The sequence below is a fragment of the Ambystoma mexicanum genome, chromosome 2q (genome assembly GCF_040938575.1).
Source record: "Ambystoma mexicanum isolate Mex_15411 chromosome 2q, UKY_AmexF1_1, whole genome shotgun sequence".
Classification (NCBI taxonomy): Eukaryota; Metazoa; Chordata; class Amphibia; order Caudata; family Ambystomatidae; genus Ambystoma; species Ambystoma mexicanum.
Genome location: NC_090924.1, coordinates 630,483,457 through 630,498,671, shown reverse-complemented (window position 1 = coordinate 630,498,671; position 15,215 = coordinate 630,483,457). Strand labels below are relative to the sequence as shown.

At 47.3% G+C, this 15,215-nt stretch overlaps 1 protein-coding gene across 4 annotated transcripts in view; it reads left to right on the top strand.

Moving 5' to 3' along the window:
* The window catches only part of RMI2 (RecQ mediated genome instability 2), a 78,129-nt gene that overhangs the window by 40,626 nt on the left and 22,288 nt on the right, over positions 1–15,215 (top strand). For all 4 annotated transcript variants that reach the window (XM_069647801.1, XM_069647799.1, XM_069647800.1 and 1 more), the window contains one exon: positions 765–1,092. In XM_069647801.1, coding sequence (XP_069503902.1) covers positions 789–1,092 — 304 coding nt within the window. In that variant the 5' untranslated portion in view covers positions 765–788. The remainder of the gene's footprint in view (positions 1–764; positions 1,093–15,215) is intronic.

Below are 15,215 nucleotides of genomic sequence, written 5' to 3'. Positions count from 1 at the left end.
ATTAAGCAAAAGTTTTTTACTTCACCACTCCAAAACATGATCGGCTAGTACCACTATGTCCTAATAGCCTTATAGACCTCGGGAGGGGTAATTATCGCTTGGGATAATGACCCTTGCCCAACTTATGGGACTCTGCTTCGGCTCAGGCCATAACTTGGTGGTAAGACGTTATCTCGCTACAATAACCCCTTCCCTTGGTCTAAAAGGCTGGCATAGCTTGCGTTTCATGTATAGTGTTTCTTGCACTGGTAGTAAACTGTTGCCATTCAAAGATGGCATCCTCGTTTGAAATGGCATAGCTGCAGGAAATCTGAAAAGCCACAGTGGAATGACTCCACTTCCCTTTCAACGGGCTGAAATCAGGTAACCACAATTAACTTGCCTTCTGTGTATGTGGGAGGTCGACCCTCTTATGATTCAGCAAATGCAACAAAACAGTTCATTTGTTTAATCTAAGATATTTACTTTTAGGTGATTTTCCAACATGTCAATGTCATGTAGTATCCTCAGTTCTTATTGAGATTTATATCACAATATTTAGGAACTGTTCCTTCCTGTAATGTTGTCTTAATCCATTTTTATTAGAAACCGTGCTCGTTATGTTGGTACAAAATATATTTTCCTTTTTATTTTAGAAATAGTATGTAACAGAATGAAACATTACATATAAAATGCATTCAGGCACACCTATCCATTTTTTTGTCGTTCTCTTTAAAGCACAGATTTTGAAAGGCCTTCTATTTTGATACTTTTTAAAATTTCAGGTACTTTTTCTGCTGATACTGATTATGAATGCCTCAGCAAATTCCGTCCGGGTGACGTCGCCAACTTTTAAATTCCAGTCTCCGCCCATTAAGATGCTGGCTGAACCGCTGAGCCGCTGCACCCGCCGGGTGGAGGGCCAGCCCGCATTCTGGATGAACAGAGGTCTTGGCAACAGTGAACTGGACGTAAGCGTAGTGTGGATGCAGGGCACAATACTGGAGGTGCGGCCTGAGGGTGACACTACAGTGCGTTTGCGCGATGAAACCGGCAACTTCTCAGTCAGTGGCATCAATTCTGTTCCCAAGGGAAAGCCCTGCCTGACAGCAGGTAAATATACCTTATTTCGCAATATAGGATTGAGGTGCTGATATGTGAAGCAACCTTTTAACTTTACAGGAGAGAGAAATTGATTTTCAAACCATGTGACAAAACGATTTTTATCAACTTTGTCTAACCTTTCAAAGTATATTAGACGGCATTTGATTGGGGATATGGTACATTCTGTTCTAAACACATGAACGAAAGTGGCTAGTAGTAGGTGAGGCATAAAGCACAAGAGGTAACAAAGCACTAGAGGTAATAATACACAATCCTAATTATTTCTATGTTTGTACTGTTGAATATTTCTTTTTAAGTTCACCATTCACGTTGTTTTTGCCTTGACCAGGCAGCCATTGTGGACACCTGCCCCCTGGCCAGGGAAGGGCTACTACAGTTCCCATACCTACCGTCCAGCTGCACATTAAGGGCTGTTCGACAGCCTGTTAGAGAACAGATGTCACAGTGAACAGTCGATAGACTACTAGTACTAACCAAGTTCCTAGGCCATCACTGCGCCTATGTTGCATTGGAGGGCGGGCCGACACATTCTTTGATTCGTGCCAGTGTGTGCCAGGACTCGCTCCATCCTTCACCCAGGCTGCCATGTGGACGCAACCCTGGACTTCTTTCTTCTACTGGCCCACCCCATCAGGCCTGAGGGTGAGCTGGCAGTGCCAGGCAGGCCTCCTCCTGTTCTCTGGCCACCACGCTAACGTGGGCCCAGAGCGCATATCTTTTGGGTCTGCTACGACATACATTTATGGCTGGGTGGCCTCGTTTTAGCCCAAGCCGACGTCTTCATGCGGTCCTGGACTGACATCTTCTGGGCCCAGCCAGTCTGGCCTTTAGGTGGGCCAACTCCCATTCAGGTTGTGTGGGTGCCCGAGCTGCACTGTGCATGCAGCCCAGGGTACACATTTCACGGTGGGCCTCTCCTAGCATACACAGCCCAGTTTACCAAATTCTCAGAGTCCCAGGGGCCGCTCGAGGCCACGCCCCTTTTGTCTATCCCTCCAGTTGTTTTTTCACTGGTTTTCCTCCAACTGTCTCTCCTGCCCGAACCATTCCTTCAGGCCTGGAGGTTAAGGGGGGGGGGTAGTAGTAACCAATACCTGATACCTAATGTATAGGCTTGATTATTTTAAATAATAACTGCCATATTATTTTGTTTTGTTGATAATACTTGCTTTTGCAGTCTGACGGTTATAATCTGCTCATGACAAATATCTATTATGCTTGGGTGTCTTGTCCACTTTGGCAATATAGGGTGTTGTAGCATGGCAGCCCAAAAGAGTGTCATGAAGGGAGCGTCATGAAGCGGAGAAGGAGGAGCAGGGGGGGAAGAAACACGCGCCCAGAAGTTTGGATCAGTGCGTTACAACCAGCTAACCGGTATGGTTGTCGTTATTTCTGCGTTGGGCTCAACAGGCCAGACCCTGATCATGGCGATGAGGAGGTAGTCGACCTAAGCACTCCATACACGCATCAACCTTGGCGGGGAAACGGAAATCGGGGAGAGTGCAACGATCGCTTCCAGCGGCCAGTAGACCCCTAAGCAGGAACAGTGGGCACGGCTTCCACAGCATGCAGACAACGCTCAAGGCCGCCGGCAAGCACAACTACCACGCGCCACTGACGAACATTAGAAAAGGAGGTGGGTGCGACCACAGGCCCTGGGAGTGAGTAAAAAAACAATTGCAAATGTATGTAACCGAATAACAGCACACAAGACACAGATGACCAGACTCTTGCAGAGCAGCACATGCTTGTCAGTGCAAGCGGCACAAGCCACAAGAAAGAAAAAGCGCAGGGAAATGTGGTGAATCCAGTGGAGTCATCACAAAGTCCCTGGCGGTGACCTCCTCCCATGTGGCCAGGGGACGGCAGCCGCTACCTGATACTGACCTTGGGGATGGTTATATGTGGGAGGATCACATAGGAGGAGATAACTACTGGGGAGACGTTTTGACTCCCGAGAAGAGGCAGTATTTTCCCCCCTTTCCCATGAGGAAGACCCCTAATACCTGAGTTTTCGATGGTCTATTGTCATTCTGCTCAGGGGCCCACCTTTCACTCAAACACCTACAGCACAAACACAACACCTTTTTCTGATATGCCTTTATGTGAAATCCTGATGGGGAACCCGAGTTGCGAATCCAATGTCATTCATGGATTCCAACTCCCATAATCACACGGGTACTGGGACGAGGAAGATGAGTAAGGGGTTTGTGCAAAAGTGACAGGAACTCGAAGTATCACATGCAGACTAGTTGTTTCGAATACCTAAAGTGTGGGGGACATTTATAGATGGAAAACGCAACACGCTACGGACGTGAGCAGTGCAAGAGAGGACATTAAGAATTAGGTCGGGACTCATGAACCCAGAGAAGGCCACCGGAACAGAGGAAGAGAAGATTCATGAGGGTCGTGGAGACTAGAGGAGCCGCACTGCACGTCAGACTGCTCGCCAAGGCAGCACTCTTCACTCCAGAATGAAAAGAGAAGCTGGCAAGTCACAGCAGAGCCACATTGGACGCTGGGAGAACGTCTGCACACTTCCCAATGGAAAGTGGATGAAGGAGCCATCCCGCAGAGGTGCAAAGAGTATTGGAAACGCTGGAAAAGACTGGTGAGTCTGCCCAAAGTTGCTGGGGGCCCCGGGGCGTTCAGCCAAGCACAAAAAACAGATTGTTCGAATGGTACGAAATGGCTAATGTGGGCTAAGCCCAAAGTTTACAAAATCAATACCCAATAAGAAGAATGTTTGAATGCTGTCAAGACAAAGTCCAAAGGAAAACCCCAACCCAGTACAGATTCACGAGATGTCAATATGGGTGAGAGGTTTGTACAGACATTGCCAAAGATACATATACCAAGCACCTCAGGTTATGTGCTATTTTTTATTTATTTTTACATTTATAGCAGCGCACAAAGCCCTGAGACATCCAGGTGCTAGTTGCAATACAAGAGCGGTAGCACAGTCCGGTGTGCAGGACCAAGCATGTAGTTGCAACATAGGGTGGAGCGATGGTGCACATTCCAGTAGAGCTCAACTCATTGTACAGGGGGCTACATCGGGCATGCAAATAGGCATAACTAGCGACATTTGTTTGAAAGCAATGATATAACTAAAGAACTGAGAAGCATATATAAGAAGTCCTGGCAGGAAGATTCCTGGCAGGGGAATATACCAGGCAATCTGCAAAGCTACAAAACTTTTATAGAAAGACTTCTACAGAACTTTATTGCTTAAACAAGAACATTGGGAGTCCAAAGCAGGTCTAAAGGAACTGTTACTTAAAGGAACACTTTTGCAATCTTATTTGAAGAATCTAGGGGAAGGGAAACCTCCTCTGAGTCTAAGGTTCTTTTATATTGGAGAACATTTTCTTTGGAGTTATATTTTTGGTGTGGAACACTTTTGCCATCATCAAGTCGGACATTTCCTTGCACCCTTTGTTGTTTTGTTTATAGTGTGAGGACCAGGATAGGACTTTTTGGACATAAGGATGGATTATTAAGTTATGAATCCCCTGACACAGACCGATCCTTAGTTTTGTTTTTTAGGTAGGGAAATCTTACATTAGAATAGGGCTAGCATGCATTTCCCCAACCTCTTCATTTAATAAATGTCTTTGTTTAAAAACATGAACACCGTGTGTCTGCCTTTCATTGCGACCCCTCACAAAACTCAGTCGGCTGAACGGGAATACAAATGAACACGCCAGCCACGCACACGGATTCCTGAAGCACCTTGTAGCAGGCACACACACCAACGACCCCAGTAACTGGCACCAGCAGTACAGACCAACGAGTAAATCCAGCAAGAGGAAGTGATGCAGGAACATCACAGGAGAGGTTAAGCATGTGGCTAGACTTATCACAGGGCACATTCATGAATATTTTTGATCCCTACTCAGAAGGACCGACCTCCGATGGGAGCTGTCACTATAGCAATTTGAACTCCACACCAAGTCAAGGAAGATTTCAACAGCCGAAGACGCACATTTTCCAAATGCTAAATTTAGGAAGACTGGTGCTACGCCTGTGCAATGCTCTACCCAACAGGGGACAAGAGAACGACTAAGAAGCAGCAAAGATGGCACTGAACAGTGAGTTCAGACCACAATTAACCCGGATTCTGAATGTTTTTAGATGAGCCTGACATGACAAAGGCTGGGTGAGAAGATCAACAAATTCCATGCCTGAATACGAGTGATGGTGGTAGGAAACAAATTCCCAGACAAGGAGTTTGCTGTTCGACAACAAGTAATCCATGGGATTCTTTGGAGGAACTCTGCAGAGTAATCATATCTGAACAAAACATGCCACAAGCTAACATCCTAACCATTGGTCAACAAAGATGGAGGACAGACTCTCAATTAGTGGCCATGGATGCTGCCATGAGCCGCCACCCTTTCAATGCGGAGAACGTAGCAATGATTAGCACATGGGCAGTGAACCGAAACAGACCACCCAGCCTGCAACAAGGCAATCAAAACAGACCACCCAGCCTGCTACAAAGACCCGAGCGAACACATGAAAAATGCAAATGTTGCAGAGTGGCATGGCATAAAATCGTCAACTGTGCCCGGCCCTAGGTGTAACCTGACGAAAGTGTGGCAGACTAAATCACTTTGCATCAGTCTGCCTCCGCTCCAGACCTGGAAGAGAACAAGACAGGCTGTGCCTGAGAAACGTCCAGAAGAAAAGCAAAGGGCAGGCCAGAGCCATGGCGGACGGACAAGACCAGAGTGACAGCGAAAGTCATGAGGAACGGTTGGAGAATGAATCGTTACCAGAGCCGTGGACAGGACACAGCAAGGCACACAGCAAGAGGGTGCACATGGTTTACGCTGTGAAGCTCACCAAGAGCAGAAAGCACACTAACAGATCACAGCCGACCTGTGTAGTACTAGTTGACAGGGCACCTATTTGCATGATGATTTTTATAGGGGCCACCGTAAATGTCATGTGCCTAGCCAGATCTGAGAAAATTATTGCAGGCCTCCGCCTACAACACAAAACCGTCCAAATATATACGCATATGGCTGCAAGAAGCCATTATCAGTGAAAGGATCATTCAGCCTACACCTACAATGATGAGAAATGCTATATGTATATATTATATGCTAGCATTGGAACAGTCCTCCAATGCAGAGAAATTGAAACTGACCCACTTTGCATTCAGCATTCAAGCCCTTGAGATTGATAAACTGCTGGAAAAACACGCCAAACTATTCAATGGAATTTGATGTCTAAAAAACTGCACTGTGACGCTTCACGTAGACCAAGAGCTGTTCGACACAGATGCGTTCTGTTCCATTTGTGGGAAGCTGGGAAGCAGAGCTCAACAACTACAAGCTCTACATGTCATAGAGAAAGCATCATGACCAACAATGTGGGTATCTATTAGGACTGATTTTTCTATACTCTGGCCTGGTGGACAGATGTATAGAAGGCCAACCTAAATTATGACAGGAACAACTCTGGGAAGCTGTAGCCAAACCAGTTTAGGTAGCTGTGACATGCGGTCTAGGCTAAGTTCTTCAGAGGTGGTGAGCTTGTAAAGGGTCCACAATGAGATCACACAATGTGCATCACAAATTACACTTAGACAGGATGTATAAAAATACAGTTATTTAATTATGGCCAAAACACACTATAGAAAAATGAATACAAGCAGGTAGACTTATCACACAACACTATTAAACTAAATACATATATACATTCACTGGGGTATAAAGCATAATACAAATCAAATACTCTTGCAAAGGAATGGTCAGACCAATATTATACACAAAAAGGTCCACGGAGAGGGTTCCTAGCTAAAATTACCTAGCCCTAAATTGTCTGGGGCCTTGTGCCCTATTGTTCAGGATACAGTACCACAGAATTTAGGATGCAGGTAGGGTTTCTGGGGTCCAGTGAAGGCTTCTTAGAGTTGGGGTTCAATGTAGAATAATGCCCAAAAGGATCCCCAACAGTCGGAAGTCTTGCATAGGCAAGCATTGGCAAAGCCAATAGTGTTAGAAATTGGATTATTATAGGCCCATTGACTTATAATGGGAGTATAGGGGTAGGTTAAAAGCTCCACAACTTACCCTCCTTACTCCGAAACATCCCCAGACTTGGTAGAACAAAGGAAGGGTGTTGTAGGTTGCTTTTCCCTCTGAAATCCACGGTCCTTGATTTTCAGGGGTTGCAGGTGCGAGCTTCACTCTGTTTGGTGTCTTTTGCTGGTGCAAGGACTCTCGGTCGAAGAATGCAAAAACAAGCAATGCAGCACCCTTCTCAGGACTGGACTCGGGTCAGGTAAGCAGGTTTCGGACGGTGCACGCCGCGCACAGTGATGCAACAGGAATCAGTAGCCGCTGTCGGACTTTCTGGTCTATCTCGGGTATCCTTCTGCTAGGACTCCGACATTCTGCAGGAGGGAGCCTTGCAGTGGCAGCTGAGGGGCCATCAGGTTTCAGGCTGAAGTTATCACGGTAGCCCAAAAACTAAGCTGTGTCAGCCACAGGATGGTTCCAGGGCACTTCCGAAGGCGGTTTTTGTGCTGGGCACCGAGTAGACGTCAGGTATGGATGGTTCCTCCACTCTAGAGATCGTAGCACCTTTGCAGGGATACTAAAGATCACAAGCAAGACAGGGCTCCACCAGAAGATTCTGGTTTCTTCGCGGGTCTCACAGCCGAACTGGATACTTGGCTCCTTCAGGTTTCTCCAGGTTCTCTGCAGAATGGGTGCAGGGGTCCTCTTCTTATCCTAAAAGCCAGGTAGGCGCTGAAACTCCCAATAGCTGGCCTAGCCCACACACACATCCCAGGAGCAATGTTCCCTCTAATTATTTTTCCCTAAGTGCGGAAATGCTTAGCTTTCGTGCGCAACTTATTTTCCATGTGCGCAACTAAATTACGAGGTAAGCTACTTTGTGAGCATGCATAGTTAGTGAGCTACCTTCTCCAAAGAGTTTGCAACGGAATCTCTCCTTCCCAACCACTGCAATTCTTTACGAGTCAGTGTAAAAGGTGTATCTTGAAACACTTCTTCCCAACATATAGGCTTAAAAAAAAACAAATATTTTATGTTGTTATAAGGAGAGCTCATCAACTAGTCCAAGACTTCAAGATATGCTATAGTTCCTTACCAAAATTACCCATGTGCAGAGAAAAACATGTGTACGCACAAAAAAACTTTGTATGGTTGGGATAAACAACCTCAAGACAATGGAGAAAATGTGTAAAACCATTAAATAAAAAAAGCATGTTTATTAACAAAAGCAAATATCACTTATCACTGATGTGGCTGTCACAGAATTTAGACAGGATAACCTTTTTGCAAATGAAATAAATAATGGCTACTAAAAGGAATGTGTCAGAAAACATGCAAATAGGAATTCATGTGCAACTTTATTGAAGTAATTCAAGGGCCATGAGAACATGCCTCAAAATGTGTGTAAGGACGATAATTGCATTTGAATAACTGCACCACAGAATTACTGGGCCTCTGCTTGCTATCCATATTACGTGGTCCTGTGAGTTGAGCCATTTGCCCAAAACCAGCCTTACAGCTAAGAGGCATATACACGATCCATTGATACTCCCATAAAAACAGGGAAATGTTCCCATCAAAAACGGAAACCATGAACATATAGGAACCAACCCCCTGCTTCTACCCACCAGGTTCCACTGATATTTCTTTGAATCGGTGACCCGCAGAGCAGTGGTATTGGTAGAAACTCAAATAATACTACTGCCCAATCTCAAGAGTTATTTTAAGGGGAAAATATTTTAATAAACATGGCTTATCCCTATTGGCAAAGCTAATTACTTTCTTACTCCCTGAAAAATCATTTGATTCGGAGTAGGGAGTAACGTCATATCAGAGCCCTCCTTGCAACCCTGACATAGGATGTGATCTGACAGGATACATAAAACTGCTTAAAGTTTTGCCCACCCTTTCGCACCACAGCCTAGACACAATTCCACTAGAGTCTTACTGAGGTTTCGTCTGGAGCACCATTGAAGAAAATCACATATATTTGCCTTTTAACTCAATAGCAGCAATGTTCATAGGTACAACAGAGTCAGTGCTTTCTTCTTTAACTAGGGACCCCTGTTATCAGTTGGACAAGAAACGTGAGGATGCTAGAGGCAATAAATGCAAACACATTATCAAGTGCTTGTGTGACATATGTACAAAGAATAGGAATCATGGGATGAGGTTACACATTCAAGTAGCCTGGTTACTTGCACTCAGTATCTGATATTTGAGCTGACATTTGGGCTACATAGTCTGTGATGCTTTGGCTAAGATGCCATGAGTAACAGAAATTCTTGCGCTTAAATGTCATTCATATTAGAAATATAAAACGAGTGGATGTAGGTACAAGCATGGTAACCATTTGCAGAGCCAAGGTAGGCAGAGTCAAGGTTGTCTGGTAATATATCTGAATGAGGCCTGGCGCAGAAGTCATAATGCATATGTGTGGTAGAGTCAAGTATGGGAGTCGTGGGTAGTGTGGGGAGATAATTTGGTGAATGCGTGCATACATCTCTTAATTATATCTGGTGTTCATGCAATAACATTTTCATATTTTTCATATTCACCTATTGTGGATGCATTCTACCTTTTAGGGTTTGGGGGGTTTTAAGGTCAAGTTTGCATAGCAGGGCAATGTAAATAAGCTAGACCAGAATATCAAAACTAGTTCATGTAATTTAGCTTCATTTTGAGAGAAAGCAAATATTAGGTACCTGCTGTGCCTTTTGCCTTATTACATCTTTTGGAATAGGTGTGAATTGTCTGTGTGCGCTGCTGAAATTCTTCTGAGCGGCACCCAGAAGGAAGTTGGGCAAGCGCACATGTTCACAGCTTAGAAGGAACATTGCCCAGGAGTGGTCCAATCGGGACCACTGGAGGGAACATTCATGCATACCACTCAGATACACAGAAACCAGTATGTGGATTGGAGTCAGACTGACCCAGCCCACATCCTGCCTGCAAACACACACAGCCCTCCAGTAGCCTGCCGAAAGCTGCTGCTTTCCCATGCACTGGAAGTCCTAATACAGATTTCCCTGGCCTCTGAGGCCAGGAAGAAGGCTAAACAACAAGATGGAAAAAGAACAGGTGAAAAAATCTTGTGGCACGGCCATGTTTGACCAGTAGCCACAGTTAGTAGCTAAACGCAGTAAAGCTAAAACGAAATTCCCCAGAAAGTGGGGAAAAGTCACTGCTGCCACCAGCCCATCTTTTAAGCACATCTAGAGTAACCATAGATCCTCTGAGTGTTAGTCTAGGGCAAAACTAAATGTACCCAATTACACTGCAGTGTAAGCTGCATTTTGCAATGATAAAAAGTTACCACAAGTGATGCAAAAGTAACCACAAGTAGCAAAATAGTCACAAGGCTAAGGGAAACACTGTTTCCCAGCACTGATAGCTTGAAGGACATATCGGTTTCCCCATAACATGTGAGCAAAGGCCAGTGCAGTGAAGCTTAAGGCTTCACTGTACTGCAAAAAGTACAGGTCAGATTCAAAAATAAAAGCAAAACATTTGGGGGGTTCCATAAAGATGGAAGGAAAGGTGCAGTAAAGAGAATATTTCCTAACGGTATCCCTGATGGGCGCCACGAAAAAACCCAATCAACAGAATTAAATATGCATAGACATGTGCTTACCGAACGTAGCAATTGGCTGAGAATGGCACATTACGTCAACAATAGAAGAACTAATTATAGACTTGACAGGAGCCACTATTTTCAGCAAGCTGGACCTATGATCAGGCTACATCCAGATAAAACTGGCCAAGGAGTCCTGTTCCATTACTACCTTTTCATCGCACCTAGGACTGAGAAGGTACCGCCGACTAAACTTTGGGATCTCGTCTGCAGCGGAGGTGCTCCAAAATGAATTGCGGAAAGTGCTCCAGGACTTCCTGCCTGACCCCCGCATGCCGGGCGCATCGCGGCGCCACAACGAGGCTAAGCCTCGCTTATCCTGCTCATTACATCCGCCGGTAGGCGGATGTGCCGGCGGCCCTACGAAGGCCATACAAAGGCCTGTTGAGAGCCTGTTTGGCCTCACTTCGTCGCCCCATCCAAGGGAAGAGGGCAGGAGCCCTTTCCCCATCGCTGCAAACCGCAACAGCTGGTAAGCTGCAACGAAGGCCTGCCTGGCCTTGTCCGACTTCCTGCCTGACCCCCGCATGCCGGGCGCATCGCGGCGCCACAACGAGGCTAAGCCTCGCTTATCCTGCTCATTACATCCGCCGGCAGGCGGATGTGCCGGCGGCCCTACGAAGGCCATACAAAGGCCTGTTGAGAGCCTGTTTGGCCTCACTTCGTCGCCCCATCCAAGGGAAGAGGGCAGGAGCCCTTTCCCCATCGCTGCAAACCGCAACAGCTGGTAAGCTGCAACGAAGGCCTGCCTGGCCTTGTCCGACTTCCTGCCTGACCCCCGCATGCCGGGCGCATCGCGGCGCCACAACGAGGCTAAGCCTCGCTTATCCTGCTCATTACATCCGCCGGCAGGCGGATGTGCCGGCGGCCCTACGAAGGCCATACAAAGGCCTGTTGAGAGCCTGTTTGGCCTCACTTCGTCGCCCCATCCAAGGGAAGAGGGCAGGAGCCCTTTCCCCATCGCTGCAAACCGCAACAGCTGGTAAGCTGCAACGAAGGCCTGCCTGGCCTTGTCCGACTTCCTGCCTGACCCCCGCATGCCGGGCGCATCGCGGCGCCACAACGAGGCTAAGCCTCGCTTATCCTGCTCATTACATCCGCCGGCAGGCGGATGTGCCGGCGGCCCTACGAAGGCCATACAAAGGCCTGTTGAGAGCCTGTTTGGAGCCACAGGAGCCAGGGGCCACGGACTCTGCCCTCACCGTTCCAGCCGCAGCAGCACACCACGGAGGAGGGCGGGAGCACTAGCCTCCTGAGCCGAGGAGCATCTTCAGCTGCACACGGTTCGGCCGTGCTTCAGATCACCCTGCCTCATCGAATTCCCTCAAGGGCGAGGGTTGTCATCATATCACAGTCAGGTATGCCCATCGTGCACATTTATTGTTATTCCAGCTGCACGTCGAGTTCTGAGGCGCAACGCTTCTTGAGAATCGACTGACTTCGTCGGATTCTTCCGCCTGGCCCAGCAATGGCGGGCGCATTACGGCACCAGAGTGAGGCTCTGGCCGCACGAATCAGCTGTTGACCTCCCCATTCATAATTATCCCCTCCGCCGGCAGGCGGGAACGCCGGCCTCTCAACAAAGGCCCGCACTAAGGCCCCTGTTTGCCCCCTGTTCGCCTCCGGAGCCTCGGAGCCAGTGTCTACTCGGACCTTTAATCCATTGCGAGTAGAGGGGATACCCTCAGTTTACACTATTGTGCTCTCTGGTATGTCTACTGCTACTCCGCATTCATAAACATTTGAACTCGGTTTCTTTCACCTTTGATAACTGTTTGCTACATACGCTTATGCCTCCAACTCCGCTGCCTCTATGCGTTACTGCTGCCACCTCTTAATAGTACAGTCATTTTCAGCCCCTAGTGCTCTATGCCTCATGACTGCAATTGTGCTGTGCCTTATGGTCGCTAACGGACCACTGCATTTGTGTTGTGCCTTATGGTCGCTAACGGACCACGGCAATTGTGTTGTGCCTTATGGTCGCTAACTGACCACTGCAATTGTGTTGTGCCTTATGGTCGCTAACGGACCACTGCAACTGTGCTGTGCCCTTTGGTCGCTAACGGACCACTGCAACTGTGTTGTGCCTTATGGTCGCTAACTGACCACTGCAATTGTGTTGTGCCTTATGGTCGCTAACTGACCACTGCATTTGTGCCTTATGGTCGCTAACTGACCACTGCAATTGTGCTGTGCCTTATGGTCGCTAACTGACCACTGCAATTGTGTTGTGCCTTATGGTCGCTAACGGACCACTGCAATTGTGTTGTGCCTTATGGTCGCTAACTGACCACGGCAATTGTGTTGTGCCTTATGGTCGCTAACGGACTACTGTAATTGTGTTGTGCCTTATGGTCGCTAACGGACTACTGTAATTGTGTAAGTGTCATATGGTCGCCCTCACGATCCTTACCAGACCACGCGCGCTTAGACTCTACTAGGTCAACATGCCCCCCACCAACAGTCTAACTACTGCAAACTCTCCTCTGTACTCTTTCAGTATCCTACTTACCAGACTGCTGCCCACCCTTCTCCTCCTTATACTGCACTCTGGCTGCACTGCACTATACCTTACCACCACCTCTATCTACCACTCTTACTTGCATCACACCTCTACTATGCCATCCCACGCTCACCACACCAACCCCTATCTTAACAACCCAGCCCTCTGGATCCAGCACTTCGCCACCAGACCTTCACCTAACTTACCCTGCTCTATCTCCTTGAGAAATGCTAGACTTGGCTCGCGTTTTACCCACGCTTCCTATCATTTAGCTCACCGCATCAAACTGCCTCTCCCTTTGTCACCACCCACACTTTCGCCTAATCTACCACCATCTTCCAACTCCCCTAACTCAAACAACATCAAAGGCGCGCTAATCAACGCCAGATCACTCCCGGCTCACGCCCTAGAAGTAGCTGACTTGATCATCAACCTTGACCTCGACTTTATAGCAATCACTGAAACCTGGCTCCACCCAGCTTCAGGTCCTCTCCTCTCCCTCGCTATCCCTCCAGGCTACAACATTATCAGACATGACCGTAATTCCATCCAATCTAAAGGAGGTGGCATCGCCATCATCCACAAAAACGCTCTGAACTTCCACCTCTCAGCCACACATCACTCCTCCACTCTGGAAGCACTGACAGCTAAACTAGCTGTCACACCTAACCATTCTATCACCTTCCATCTACTCTACCGGCCACCTGGCCCACTATCCACCTTCGCGGAGGACCTCTCTAACATCTTCACACACAACACCAAAGCTATCTCCCAGGTCTTGATACTGGGTGATTTTAACTTAGGCCTCCACGACCCCAAGGACACTGCTGCTTCGTCTATTGACAACATCCTCACTAATGCTGGATTCACTCAGTTCCTAAACCAACCCACCCACAACAAGGGCAGAACCCTTGACTGGCTAGCCGCCCTCAACTGTCCCATCAACATCACCTCTAACCAACAGTGCGCCTGGACAGACCACAACTTAATTACATTCAATATTGAGTCCAAACCTATCAGCCTCCCTCACAACATTGCCCCGGCTATGGCCACCCGTAACAAACGCAACATTACCTGCGATAGACTCCTCCCCCTCCTCCTTCCAGCTCTCAATGACCGGGATCCCTCATGCTCTGACCCTACGGCCTTGGTCGACACATTCAACCGGGCCATGCTCATAGCCTTAGACACCATCGCACCCTCGAAACTGAGAAAATCTAAACCTCGAGCCCACCTAAACTCTTGGTTTACACCCCATCTCAGAGCCCTGCGCAAAGAAAAACGAATTGCAGAATCCCACTGGAGAAGCAATCACTCGCCAGCTAACAAATCACGCGTACTCCTGGCCACCCTTAACTACAAGGAAGCTATATTCCAGGCAAAAAAAGACACATACAACAAACGTATCGAACAAGCCAAATCTAACACTAAAGAATTGTTTAAAATCCTAAAAGAACTTGAAACTCCTGTTACTCCACCTGACGCCTGTACCAAAGATAGCACCTGGTGCTCCAAAATCCAAGAAGCTCTCCTAGGTAAGATTGCCACTCTCCAAATTAAAATCAACAACAAACAATCTAGCCTTCAATCCAACCCTCTACAGATCCCTATACCTACCATAAACCTCTCTAGCACAGACTCTCTGACTCCTTTTAGCTTCTCTCCACTCTCCATTCTCGAAGTGGAAAAGATCATCACTAGCCTTAAACCGTCCAATTGTCAGGGTGACCTTTGTCCTGCACCTATTATTAAGGAAGCAGCTCATGACCTAGCACCATTCATCACTACGCTCATCAACTCCTCCTTTAGCTCTGGGATTGTACCGGACAATCTTAAGGATGCGTGGGTCATCCCGCTTCTGAAAAAACCTACCCTGGATCCCAGCATACCCACTAACTACAGACCAATTACTACTGTACCTTTTTTACTAAAAATCCTT